This window comes from Mobula birostris, chromosome 4 (assembly GCF_030028105.1).
Source record: "Mobula birostris isolate sMobBir1 chromosome 4, sMobBir1.hap1, whole genome shotgun sequence".
Taxonomy (NCBI): domain Eukaryota; kingdom Metazoa; phylum Chordata; class Chondrichthyes; order Myliobatiformes; family Myliobatidae; genus Mobula; species Mobula birostris.
The window spans coordinates 34,551,389-34,565,088 of record NC_092373.1 but is presented as its reverse complement, the minus strand read 5'-3'; the positions used below and the strand labels follow the sequence as shown (position 1 = coordinate 34,565,088).

Sequence of the window (13,700 nt, the reverse complement as noted above, 5' to 3'; positions counted from 1 at the left end):
CCAGATAGAGTGGATGTGGAGAGGATGTTTCCTATAGTGGACGAGTCTAGGACTAGAGCGCACAGCCTCAGAATAGAGGGACATCCATTTAGAACAGAGATGAGGAGGCATTTCTTTAGCCAGAGGGTAGTGAATCTGTGGAATTTATTACCACAAACGGCTGTGGAGGACGAGTCACTGAGTATACTTAAAGTGAAGGTTGATAGGTTCCTGATTATTTAGGGTGTCGAAGGTTACGGGGAGAAAGCAGGAGAATGGGGTTGAGAGGGATAATAAATCAGCCATGATGGAATGGAGGAGCAGACTTGATGGGCTGAATGTCTTAATTCTGCTCCTATGTCTTATTTTTAAAATTATTTTTGTAAAATGAGTAATTTGTTCTCAGAAATGAAAGTAACCTAGAATGAATATTACAATTTGTTTTATAGAAAGCATTAAATAACCATCGACAATCCATATTGTAACATGTGTTCTTCAAGAAAACTAAACTTTCTGAATTGATGCAAGCTATAATTTCCATCCCAGAATCTCATTCTTTATATGCCTCACTCAAAATATTATTCAAAAAGTTTTAATGTGCGTTAATGAGAACAGGTGATAACAGTAAACCTCAAAATCTTAAACAATGGTGATAACTTGCCCTAAATCGGGAAGAGTTTGAAGAATATCAAATGAATTTTAAGACATGTTTTATAATACTGCATTATTTCAAATTAACTTCACTAACCTCAGCAACATTCAGGAAAAGGATGAGTAGTAAATGATTAAGTGTAATTTAGCAAATAATGAAAGAAACGTGCAATAACTTATATGAGGAGAGTTTGACAAAGGGTTTGAAAATCAAAATTAAAACTCTTATGATTTAACTTGGACGCTTTATCTAGGTATAGGACTCACTATATGGCCGTGGCCAAATTTGAAGGTACTCCTGATTGCTAGTGGGGTTATTCATAAAGTCTTTGAGTACCTCGAGTTCTCTGTTCTGCTACTCTATCTATGATACTGCGTTGTATGTGTATGTGAAGAACAGAAGGATGACATGAATGAAGGTGGGGCCGCTAAAGGATAAAGAAGGCAACACGTGCCTGGAGGTGGAGGAGGTTGGGGTGGTCCTAAATGAATACTTTGCTTCAGTATTCACAAGTGAAAAGGACCTTGATCAGGGTGAGGTCGAAATAAAACAGGCCTGTGTGCTGGACAATGTGGAGATTAAGGAAGAAGAAGTGTTGGATCTTCTTAAAAACATCAAGATTGATAAGTCCCCAGGGCCAGACGTGATATACCCCAGGTTGCTGTGGGAAGTGAGAAAAGAGATCGCTGGAGCAGTAGCTATGATCTTTGAATTCTGTTTGGCTGCAGGGGAGGTGCTGGAGGATTGGAGAATGGCAAAAGTAGTTCGCTTGTTTAAAAAAGGTAATAGGGAGAATCCTGGGAACTATAGACCGATGAGTCTTATGTCGGTGGTCTGCAAACTATTGTAAAGGATTCTTAAGGATAGGATCTACAAGCATTTGGAGAAGTACAGTCTAGTCAAGGATAGTCAACATGGCTTTGTGAAGGGAAGGTCATGCCTCACGAGCCTAATTGAGTTTTTTGAAGAGGTAACAAAACAAATTGATGAGGGTAGGGCAGTAGATGTAGTCTACATGGCAAGGCATTTGACAAAGTCCCCCACGAGAGACTCATCCAGAAAGTCATGAGGCATGGGATCAGTGGAACCTTGGATGTCTGGATTACAGGAAGAAAGCAGAGGGTAGTAGTGGAAGGAAAGTATTCTGCCTGGAGGTCGGTGACTAGTGGAGTGCCGCAAGTGATTTTGTGATTTCTATAAATGACCTGAATGAAGAGGCAGAAGGATGGGTGAGTAAGTTTGCGGATGACGCGAAGATTGGAGGAGTTGTGGATGGAGCTGTAGGTTGTCGAAGGTTACAAGAGGATATAGACAGGATGTGGAGTTGGGCAGAAAAGTGGCAGATGGAGTTCAATCCGGATAAGCGTGAGGTGATGCATTTTGAAAGGACAAACCAGAAGGCTGAGTACAGGGTTAATGGTCGGTTACTTAAGAGTGTGGATGAACAGAGGGACCTTGGGGTTCAAATCCATACATCCCTCAAGGTCGCTGCACAGGTTGATAGGATAGTTAAGAAGGCCTATGGGATGCTAGGCTTCATTAATAGGGGGATTGAGTTCAAGATTAGAGAGGTCATATTGAACTCTACAAATCTCTGGTGAGACCACACTTAGAGTATTGTGTTCAGTTCTGCTCACCTCATTATAGGAAGGATGTGAAAGCTATGGAGAGGGTGCAGAGGAGATTTACCAGGATGCTGCCTGGATTGGAAAACAAGTCTTATGAGGCAAGGTTAGCAGAGCTGTGACTTTTCTCTTTGGAGTGTAGAAGGATGAGAGGGGACTTGATAGAGGTCTACAAGATTATGAGTGGCATAAATAGGGTGGATAGCCAGTACCTGTTTCCCAGGGCATGAATAGCAAACACCAGAGGATGTATTTACAAAGTTAAAGGAGGGAAGTTTAGGGGAGACATCAGGGGTAAGTTTCTTACACAGAGGTTTGTGGGTGCCTGGAATGACTTGCCAGGGATGGTGGTGGAGACTAAAACATTAGTGGTATTTAAGAGCCTTTTGGACAGGCACATGGATGAAAGAAAAATAGAGCGTTTTCGGGATAGTGTGGGTTTAGTACTTTTTTTTAGGAATATATGGGTCGACACAACATCAAGGACCGAAGGGCCTGTGCTGTGCTTTAGTATTCTAGTGTCCAGTGTCTAGTGTCTAATAAGTTATCTATGAATTTTGAGTTAAGGCAGCAACCCGTCTATGAACTGCAAGATAAACTGTGAAGCACAGATGCATTAAGCTCTGCTTAGTGGGATTTAAACCATAAAATATATCATTGACAATTTTTCTATCTTCTCAGAGTGGTTAACTTGGAGGACTATGGTCTCAGTGCAGGTCAATGGCATTAGGCTGTTTAAATGGTTTTGGCATGAACTAGATGGGCCAAAAGGTCTGTTTCTGTGCTGTACTTCTCTATGACTCTCTATGCAAAGATTTATCAAGCAGTTACTTAGATACTCGAAGCATGAGCAGACATACCAGTAAAGACAACTGTGATGTTTGTTGCACCGGCTTTCCTGATTTCAACATTGTCAGCGACGTTAAATAGCTCACAACCATATGTTCCGGAGTCATTCACCTTCAGATGCCGTACTGACATTATTGCTGTGTAGTTGTCACGGTCCCACATCAACTGAAGTTGGTCAATTGCTGTAATGTTTTTTGTCTTCAGATTGATTTCTCCAAGTTTGCATTTGTCCTTACATGTGTACTTGTACCATACCAGACTCGTATCTTCAGTGATTGTTTCATTGGAAAGTTGACAGAAGATAGTAGCTGATTCCCCTGGGTTCTTCTCAATGTTCTTTGGGTACTGTGACAGAATATAGGGTTTACCTACCAATAAAAACAACAGAGTTATTCACAGTTCAGGAAGCTCAGTTTTTCCATTAATGTGGTCAATTATCAGTCCCGTTAAATTTATTCAAAGAATCAACTGATAATCAAAATAAATCAAAAGCAATGTGAATGATAACTGGGAATAATTCTCCACTCACTGACTAATAAAGCAGCATAATTCATAATCTCTGATGGCCAGATTAAATGTTTATATTAACATCTATGGTATTGCATTTTTCTATAATTCAAATCAATTCTTTGAATAAAGTGAAAGTTCTGTGCAAAATATGCACAGCTGTATGGAAGTAAACTGCAGATACTGAAAATCTGATTTGAAGGCAGAAAATTCTATCATACTCAGCAGTACAGGCAACATCTATGGAAAGGCAACCTGAGTTAAATTTCAAGCTAAAGAGTCTTCATCAGATGAGGAAACAAGTTCACGTGAAGTTGCAAATAGGGTGGGAAATGGATAGATAGGGTAAAGATGAAGACATCTTTGAAAGGATGGGAGAAGGGTTACAATGCAGATAGGCTATAGACGTAATCATGCATTTAATAGGTTAATGACGGCAGCTGAAGAGAGCAGGAACAAACAAACTGTGATACAAACAAACTGTGATATGATAGCAGAATGCAAACAACTCAGTGAAAAAATGCAAGTGCCTAGATGATGCTAGTGCAGGTGGATAAATCGAGTTAATATTATGGCTGCGAAGTGCTCCGATGCAAGGTGAAATGTTGTTTTTCAGACTTGCATTGGACCACAATATAATAATGCAGGAGGTCGCAGTTAGAAAAGTCTAAGTAGGAGTCAGATGGAGAATAAAAGTCACGAGCAATAGGAAGCCCTGTTTTTCTAATACCTCATTGACTGAAATGCTAACTCAGTTTCTCTCTCCACAGATGCTGCCCGACCTGCTACATATTCCCAATATTTAATGTTTTTGTTTTAACAAATAGATTTCAATTATCCTCCATTTCCATCTGTTTCTAAAATCGATTTGGATTGTAAAATTAGCACTGGATGTAGCATACTATAGATGAGAAATGTTCCTCAAATATGTGAGGCTGATTTAAGTATGATTTCAGTAAAAGTATCCTTTAATGTTAAATAAAATAGAGTCTATTGAATAAAGATTGAATTTGGGCAATACATTTTGAATAGTCAAGAGGTGTCATATTAAGCTAATAAACTTCTTTTAATACTTTATGGTACTATTGTTAAGTGACTAAAGATACCTGACATTAACTGACTGACGTTTCCACAGTGGAGGGATTGATGCTAGCTTTTAGTGATGGAGCCCATTTACTTCCAGTGTGGTGCAGCATGTTTGTTTTGTGAGTAGCTGCCAACATATTACAAATAAAAAGTGGACAACTTGAAATGCTATGCGTTTCTGTTTTCAAATTGCTGCTGTTGCTGTTCCAGTTTGATAAAATTGTATTAAAACAATGGCATTAAGTATTCTACAGCACACACACACACTAGTTCTAAGTTAGTGAAGTACCATGTGTTTAGGATTTACCAGGAAAATGTCCAGTATGGATATACGAACTTCAAAGTAATATCACACCCTTTAAGAGCAAGTTGTGGTATTGATGAATGGTTATCACGTCTTCATCAATCCTTCATTGACAGTATAGCTTGTGTAAACATTTATATATGTAGTGTTAGCATGTTGAAATTTAATTTACAGGTAGTTGGTATGAGCATTGATTAAGAAAAAAGATTGGCATATTCAATGCACAGAAAATATTAACTACCTAGTATAAGCTTTTGTGGCCTCGGAGGAAACTAAATAAGAAGAAAAATAGATGGCTGTTGAGATAACATTCTTTGACTTAAAAGTTCTAACACTGTTCACTGAGCTCAACAAGCAAGTGTGTGCAGCACTCGTTACCAGGAATAGTGAAGGCACATTCCTCTGCAGAAATAGAATAATCACAGCATGCAGCTATAGCGAACGGAGATTCTAACGGAGACTCTTAAGGTCATAGAACTATACAGCAAGGACAAAGACCCTTTGGCTCAACCCGTCTGTGCTGATCAAGTTGCCCATTTGTGAGGTTAGTTGAATTGGTGCCATCAGAGAATGCGTATTAGGAAGAATCGAATAAGCAAAGGTTATCAGGAACACTAGTAAACCAAGTAAACTGATCAGGAACACGGTAAAGCTAAGTAAAAGGAAAGTTCACAACTGCATTACCTAATCAGGGAGAATCAATGAAAGTATCTACATATCCATGGTTGCTTCAATAATGGACTAAGGTAACAGTGATTAATGAATATTAATTAGACTATAGCAGTAGCCCATAATGGAAGCCATACCTTAAACATGCTGCCTTTCAGTTAGATTTCTGATTTACTTCAAAACAACTATTTCATCAAGTTTATGTGATAATTTGGAAAAATAATGTATTATGTTTGAGAATGATGAAAACAGACAGAGGATATAAAGTATGTGCTTAACCATTGAAAATACATAGTTAACAATTGTCTTGAATGCTATCATGTTCGAGAATATGGCAGATAAAATTTGAAGCTGCAATGTTCTCGGATTTCTCGCTTTTGATGAATGAATAACAACATGTAAATCCAAAATACCCCGTTGAAATGGCTGCCTGCAATTGGCATTCTTCAGATTAGCATTTTTAAAAAGTTAACCTGTATTTATATTTATTCTAGACAACACAAAACTGTTCTAAGCACTGTTGCTTGGCGACTAACAATGATAAATTAGAAACCAAACTAATCATTGTAAAAAGTTGTTATTTTAACATAACCCCAATAATGATCTTCAATGTGAACCACAGCGAAGTAGTCTTAATTAGATTTCATTACCTTTTCTTTAGCTATACCAGAGGCTTTTGAGCAATTTTGGCAACTTATTGCCAAATTGTTGAGTTATTTTTATTATAGATTGTTGAGTCAAGGTTGCCTACATGTGAGATTCAATTTTCTTAATGTAGATTGAGAGAGATGTTGGATTCAGCACAGCTTTAAGTTCACTTGATCTCAATTGTAGATTGCAAAACTTTAACTGCACTGTTGTTTTATACATGGAACACACTTAACTCCAGTTATTCTGCTGATTTTTCACTTGGGGGTTTGATGGTAAGCAAAGCAGCAAGGGAGATGACATGATTAAGGGTCTTCAGTTTGAAAAGTGAGCTCTGTTTCTCTTTCCACAAATGGTTCTTGATCTGTCGATTGTTTCCAGCATTTTATTTTTATGACACAGATGACTGTGATCAGATTTTAAAGTGTGAGCATCAAAACTTATTTACTAAATCAATTTGGAAACCCGACATTTTCACACATGTATGCCCATGAGAAGAGAGATATGAAACTCTCTGCATAATTACAAAATGCTTCTTCTAATAAAGAAAACCATCAAAATCGGGTCAAACTAACACTGCCATTTGGTTTTATATACCACATCTCACATGTATTATTTTATTGCTGTGTATAGGTTTAAGTACGTGAGGTGTAGACTGTTTTTATTTGTTTATGCATTGAGATAAAATGTAGAACAGGCCGTGCTGGCCGTTCGAGCCACGCCACCCAGCAACCCCCGATTTAACCCTAGCCCAATCACAGAACAACTTACATTGACCAATTAACCTACCAATCAGAACATCTTTTGGAATGTGGGAGGAAACCGGAGCACCCGGAGGAAACGCATGCGGTCACGGGGAGTATGTACAAACTCCCTATAGACAGCAAAGGGAAATGAACCCAGGTCACTTGTACTGTAAAGAGCTGGTTATGCTAACCACTACACTAAAAATGTTTAACTAAAATGTGAAAATTTATTGGCTCCCCGTACTGTTAACGGTTACTAAGTAGTAATCATTAGAACAAGCAGCACACACAAAACGCTGGAGGAATTCAGCAGGCCAGGCAGCATCAATGGAAAAGAGTACAGTCGATGTTTCGGGTCAAAACCTTTCATTAGGATTGCTGAAGGTTCTCGGTCTGAAACGTCGACTGTACTCTTTTCCATAGATGCTGCCTGGACTGCTGAATTCCTCCAGCATTTTGTGTGTGCTGCTTGGATTTCCAGCATCTACAGATTTTCTCTTGTTTGTGAATCTTCATAACAGTTTTACATTCACTTTTGAATGCAACATTTCCTACTTTTAAGAATTAAATCAAAATGCAGCTACAATATATCACTGTTCAAGTTACCTTAAATGTTCTGAAAATGAAATGTACATAGCGGATTTTTAAAAAAGATTACGGTGTTCTCTCATTTCCAGAAACTATATATTTATATAATTATAATAAATGTACTTGAATGGTGGTACGTTTCCGGCCTTGATACTTTGCCAAAAATATTAGATTTTGAACAAACTTAGACAAGGATTGTGCCTTCAGCAACTATAATGCATTCATGCCATACCCAAAATAATCTCAATAAAAATCTAAATATTAGACTACGAAGGTTGCTGAGAGCATGAACTTAAGACTAGGCACAGTAAAATATGCCGATGTTCTGGTGATCATGCTTTTGATCTTGGAACTGTATCTATTATTAGCATAGGTTTTCCTGTCAAAATATTACTGAGAATATTAGCGTTCACTGTTATTTAAGGTTAAATGACGCAGAAAGCTCAGATGACAGATAAGGGAATGCATGTCAACGGCATTTTTCTAAAGTTATGGTTCTTTACCGTTAAGTTTGGGAAAAGGGAATCTCATAAATTGTATTGAATGGCATGGCTTCTATATTTAGATGAAGTGTACAGTACCATTCATTTCTATTGTAACCATTATAGAAGTTTTAACATATAATTTAAAACATTTTCTCACTTTTTTGTTGATTTTTTTTTACTCATCTAATCTTTCTTATCTTGTTTTATTTCTCTCTTTATACTTCTTTAAAATTGAAATCATCACTTTTGTCTTTCTGAAGGAGGCAGAAGGTAGTAGTGCAGGATGTTATTCAGATTGGAGACCTGTGATGAGTGGTATACCATAGGGATCAGTGCTGGGAGAATTGATGTTTGTCATCTATGTTAGCATTTGGGACGACGGTCTTGTTAACGTAGTTAGTAAATTTGTGGATGATGCTAAAATTGGTGGTATGGTAGATAGTGAAGAGAGCTATCTCAGATTGTTAAAGGATCAACATAAATTGGGGAAGTGGGCAAACGGAGTCTGGCTTAGCCAGGTGAGAGTTATTGTGTTTTGGTCAGTTAAACCAGGGCAAGACTTGCACAGTAAGTTTCAGGGCCATGAAGGGTGTTATAAATCAGCAGCTACAGGTATATTGTTCCCTAAAGGAGACAACACAGGTAGTTCATCATCATCATCGTGCCGAGTCATATGACGGGGGCGATCATGGTCTTATGTCTCAGACTGTTCTTGACACATTTTTCTACAGAAGGGGTTTGCCATTGCCCTCCAGTGCCAGGTTGCCAGTGCCTTCTTGCTTACAAAATGGGTGACCCCAGCAATTATTAATACCCTTCAGAGATTGTCTGCCGGGCATCAGTGGTCGCATAACCAGGGCTTGTGTCATGCACCAGCTGCTTATATAACCATCCACTATCTGCTTCCATGGCTTCATGCAGCGCTGAAGCCAGTTAAACAGGTGCTACACATTGACCATGAGCAACCTGCTGGTTAGCAGATGGAAGGAGGGCCATACACTTCCTCTGGTAGAGATGTGTCTCCACTCCACCACCCTACACTGGTGGATAGGATAGCATGTGGCATGCTTCCCATTGTCAGTCATGGCACTGAGTATTGGATTTGGGACATCATGTTACAACTGCACAAGTCATTGGTTGTGCCACACTGAGTCATGCGCTGTTCTTGTCACCCAACTATAGGAAGGACTTCATTAAGCTGGAGATAGCGCAGAACAGATTCACGCAGGTATTACCAGGGCAGGATGGCCTGAATAATACAGAGAAGCTGGATAGACTGGGATCTTTTTTCCTGGAGCATAGGAGACTGAGAGGCAACCTTAAAGAGAAGTATAAAATAACAAAGGGGCATGGATAAGGTGGATGGTCATAGTTTTTTTCCCCCCAGAACAGGGAGTCTAAAATTTGAGGGAAAATATTTGGAGAGTACAGTTGGGGCAACTCATTCCACACCGAAGGAGGTGGATACATGGAATGTGCTGTCAAAAGGAAATTGGAAATCCAGTTAGTTAGAAAAGGTTCAGAGGGAAATGGGCCAAATACAAGCAAAGGGGCCTAAATGGAAAAGACATCTTGTTTAGCATGGACGAGCTGAGCCAAGGTCCTGTTTATGCATAACTCTATGACTCTAATATTCTTTTCTTTCTTTACTATATTTGTTTTATTTCTTAAAATGAAATCAGTCAGATCACATATTACATTGCTGGCCTCATTTACAGAGTTCAAATCTGCATAATATACCACAAGGAAGCTGCAGAACTACTATTTCCTGCAAATGTAGGTTAGTGATTACTATATATTTAAGAAAAAAAGTAAGAACATAATTTATAACATCCTTCTGGATTGAAAAGTTTGAAAGCACTCTCAAAAAGCATCAATAAAATTTATTGCAGTTATTTTACATTTTTCATTACAAGTTTTGTACGCTGAAGTGGTGTAATACTTCAGTAATGGCTTTTTCCTATTCATTAGTGTTGAGAAAACCACCTCATTCAAAGAGGAGAACAATTTTTGTGGAAAAAGTTGCAGTTAAAATTGTTGGTTTTAAAAGTTCGTAATAATTTAGGGATATATTTTTATTCCTTCTGGTTTATCTAAGGGAAGCTTTGTTTACCATATTAACACACCTTTCTTTTATATTTCATGTTGCAAAAGGAGAGGCATAGCAGATCTCTCCATAGAATTGGATATTATGTTTGAAAACAAACAGAGCTTTTGTCATGTCAGAAATTTGTTGTAGAATGACTTGGTGAATCTCTAACAGGAATACATATCTGAGATAAAATTCCAACCAATGTTTGACATTGTACATAAAGAGAGGACTTGAATTATCTGCTTTCTTTCACGTTTTAACATTGTGAAAGCACTTGGTAAACAGTGAAATACAGTACTACTTAAGTGCAAGGTAGTAGAAAGAGGGCCTGAAAGATGCCGCACAAGTTAATAGGGTGATAAAGAAAGCTTATGGCGTGCTTGTCTTTGTTAGTTGAGACACCGAATTCAATAGCTGGAAGTTATGCTGTATATTTATAAAACTCTGGATGGGTCACATCTGGAGTATTACATCCGTTTCTGGTTTCCTTATTATAGCAAAGTCTTGGAGGCTATGGAGAGCGTACTAAAGAGATTTACCAGGGTGTTGTAGACACAAGAGGTACTACAGATGCTGGAAATCTAGAGCAATACACACACAATGTGCTGGAGGGGATCAGCAGATCAGGCAGCCTCCATGGATAGAAATAAACAGTCAACATTTCGGGCCATGACCCTTCATCAGCACTCAGATGCTGCCTGGATTAGAGGGTATATGCTATAAGGAGTGGTCTGCAGTGGTGGAAGCTGAGGGGAGACCTAATAAAAGTTTACAAAACTATGAGAGGCCTATACAGAATAGTCAGCCAGTATCTTTACCCAGGGTTGAAATGTATGGGGCATGCATTTGAGATGAGATTGGGAAAGTTCAAAGGAGCTGTGCAGGGCCAATTTTTATCTTAATTAGTTCAGCACAACATCGTGGCCTGAAGAGCCTGTTCCTGCACTGTACTGTTCGTTGAAGTTGGTTTTTAGTTGATTAATTAATTTTTATGCTAAACTTTGTTGTCCGTAGACTTATGTGGAGTCAATTTAAATATGTTGAATATTTTCTAGAAATTCAATCCTGTTTGTATTTTACAACCATGTCAGTGTGTTGTTCTCTGCTTCAAGAATCTGTTCCATTTGGAAGCTAGAAACTTCAATGCTGATGTGTACTATTTAGCTGTATTAACTGAGGATGAATACCTAGGTATTACTATTCATGTTGGAACTTAAACTATAAATGAATCATAAGTAAACTCTCCTTCAACATATTCAGCCTGACCTCTCTTTATCCACATTCTTCCCTTTGTGCTCTGAGTTCAAACACCCACACAGGGGTTTTCTCTGACCTCTGCATTATTCGTGAAATCTAAAACTTGCCCAGAATCTCATTCCACTATTAAAGCAACATATTGATGCCATATATTGTACTCTGGCCCATTCCAAAGAAGTCAATGGAACTAAATTTCTGAGAGGGAAAACTGGAGGGCATTGACTTAGGACAAAGGGTAAGAAACTTAGAATGGTTTTGAAGAAACCTTTCTCACTCAGGGAGTGGTGGAAGCAGAGTCGCTGACTAAAGTGTCCAGGCGAGTGTGGAAATCATCTAGACATTGAAGGTTGCGGGCCAAGTGCTGGAAGACGGGGTTAATAAGGATGAATACCCACTGGTCAGTGAGCACATGGTGGGCCAAATAGCATGTTTCTATGTTGTTTGATTTTCTGTGATTAAGTGAAATGCAGTACTCTGCACGTACAAATATAGAGCATTAAGCAACATAGATATGGGATTTGGTCACATTCTTACGCTTTCACATAAGGCTACGTGCAGGGAATTGAAGCGTACTCATTTTTCCTGGTATAGGTTAAAAACACATACTGTATGCTTTCACACATCATCCCAATGATTATAGTTTTGGGGCCGAGGGGCACCTAATTCTACGTGAGATGTTCTTCTATGAACAAAGCTATGTTTTCCCTCACCGTACCCCAATTTCAAACTTTCTCATGTGTTTTCTAATCACAGCACACCAGTAAGTCAAGGAAATACTGTGACACAGTTTTCAACTAAACCACACCATGGAAAGAAACAGCAAGGGGAAACGATACTGTTTGTCATCCTATTTTACTCGCAAAATGAATCTAAAGATGTTTTAAACATCTGATAAACTCACATATGTGAATTGTATGCCTCATTTAATGCTAAATTAGCATTAAATTGAGTTCTTTCACCTACCCATTATTCAGTTATATTGATTGAATCAGTATTATCTGGCAACATATTTCAATTAGTGACACTTTTTATGACTTATGAAGTCATATACAGTATATTACATTAATTCAAGATCATTTGCCCATTGAGTCTGCACTCAGAGATCTCCTGCTAATCCCATTCCCCCTTAGTATATATTAATCAATAAAATCAGAATCTCAAATGTGCGAGAAAATCGGCAGATGCGGGAAAGTAACGCACACAAAATGCTGGAGGAACTCAGCAGGCCAGGCAGCATCAGTCGACATTTGGAGTCAAGACCCTCCATCACGGCTTGGCTCGAAATGACGACTGTTTACTTTTCCCATAGATTCTGCCTGGCTTGCTGAGCTCCTTCAGCATTTTGTGTGTGTTGGTTCAGAATCTCACATGCAATGAGGTATTAATTGCATCAAAACTCTCATTATACTTTGTGAGGTAACAATTCCTTTTTGAGAAAATTTGAGAATCACCAAACCTTTGTGCTTAAAGTCAAAGAGGACTGATTTTGACCTCAGTAATTGCCCTGACTAATGTTATTGCATGAAGTCAGTACATCTTTGTCAAATTCCACACTTCACTCTTTATGAACAACTTCATATTCCAATGGAATTATTGCTAAATTGGAAAGGAGTCTAATGAAAGTGCATGTTGGCGTATCTCTCTGTAATATCTACGATAGCTTGCAAATGAATTTCAAGAAACAAAAGACATTTTCTTACAAAGATTATGAATGGAATTTACTCCGCATTAAAGTAGAGAAAGTAAAAGTGGTGAAGAAAATCTACCTTCTTTAAATTTTACATTCCTCCTCCACATTGAACATGTCTAAAGTCCACAAAATAAAACTTGCACTTACCCAGAACATTTTGCCTCAAGGTCACAAAGAGTGCTAGAAAGATTTGCTGAGCAAACAGTAGTATAGCCATCACTTTTATTGCTTCAGGGAGGCCGGACCCATGGATGAGTGGAGCTGTCTGAACACTGCACTCAGTGCTGAGGAACCCTGCAATTTAGTTTCCTCCACAAGTGAGCTTAAAGGCATGCCTTGTTTGCAAATATGAAACAACACCCCCACAAAGTGAAGCCAAACCTCCTTGACAAATGGGATCTCCCCATTTTTGATTTGAAAGTCTCACAGCCAATTTTCATGCAGCACAATTAACTGAGGGTGGCCTCTGACATGACGTGATCCTCCTAATAGGAAGTGCACCCATTACGATAGCAAACCCCAA

At 38.5% G+C, this 13,700-nt stretch overlaps 1 protein-coding gene across 1 annotated transcript in view; it reads right to left on the bottom strand.

Moving 5' to 3' along the window:
* LOC140195886 (uncharacterized) overlaps positions 1–13,465 on the bottom strand; it is a 34,308-nt gene extending 20,843 nt beyond the window's left edge. Inside the window, exons 1-2 of the mRNA XM_072254534.1 lie at positions 13,325–13,465; positions 3,117–3,473 (exon numbers count right to left, since the gene is read on the bottom strand). Coding sequence (XP_072110635.1) covers positions 3,117–3,473; positions 13,325–13,394 — 427 coding nt within the window. The 5' untranslated portion in view covers positions 13,395–13,465. The remainder of the gene's footprint in view (positions 1–3,116; positions 3,474–13,324) is intronic.
* Positions 13,466–13,700: the final 235 nt, after the last annotated feature.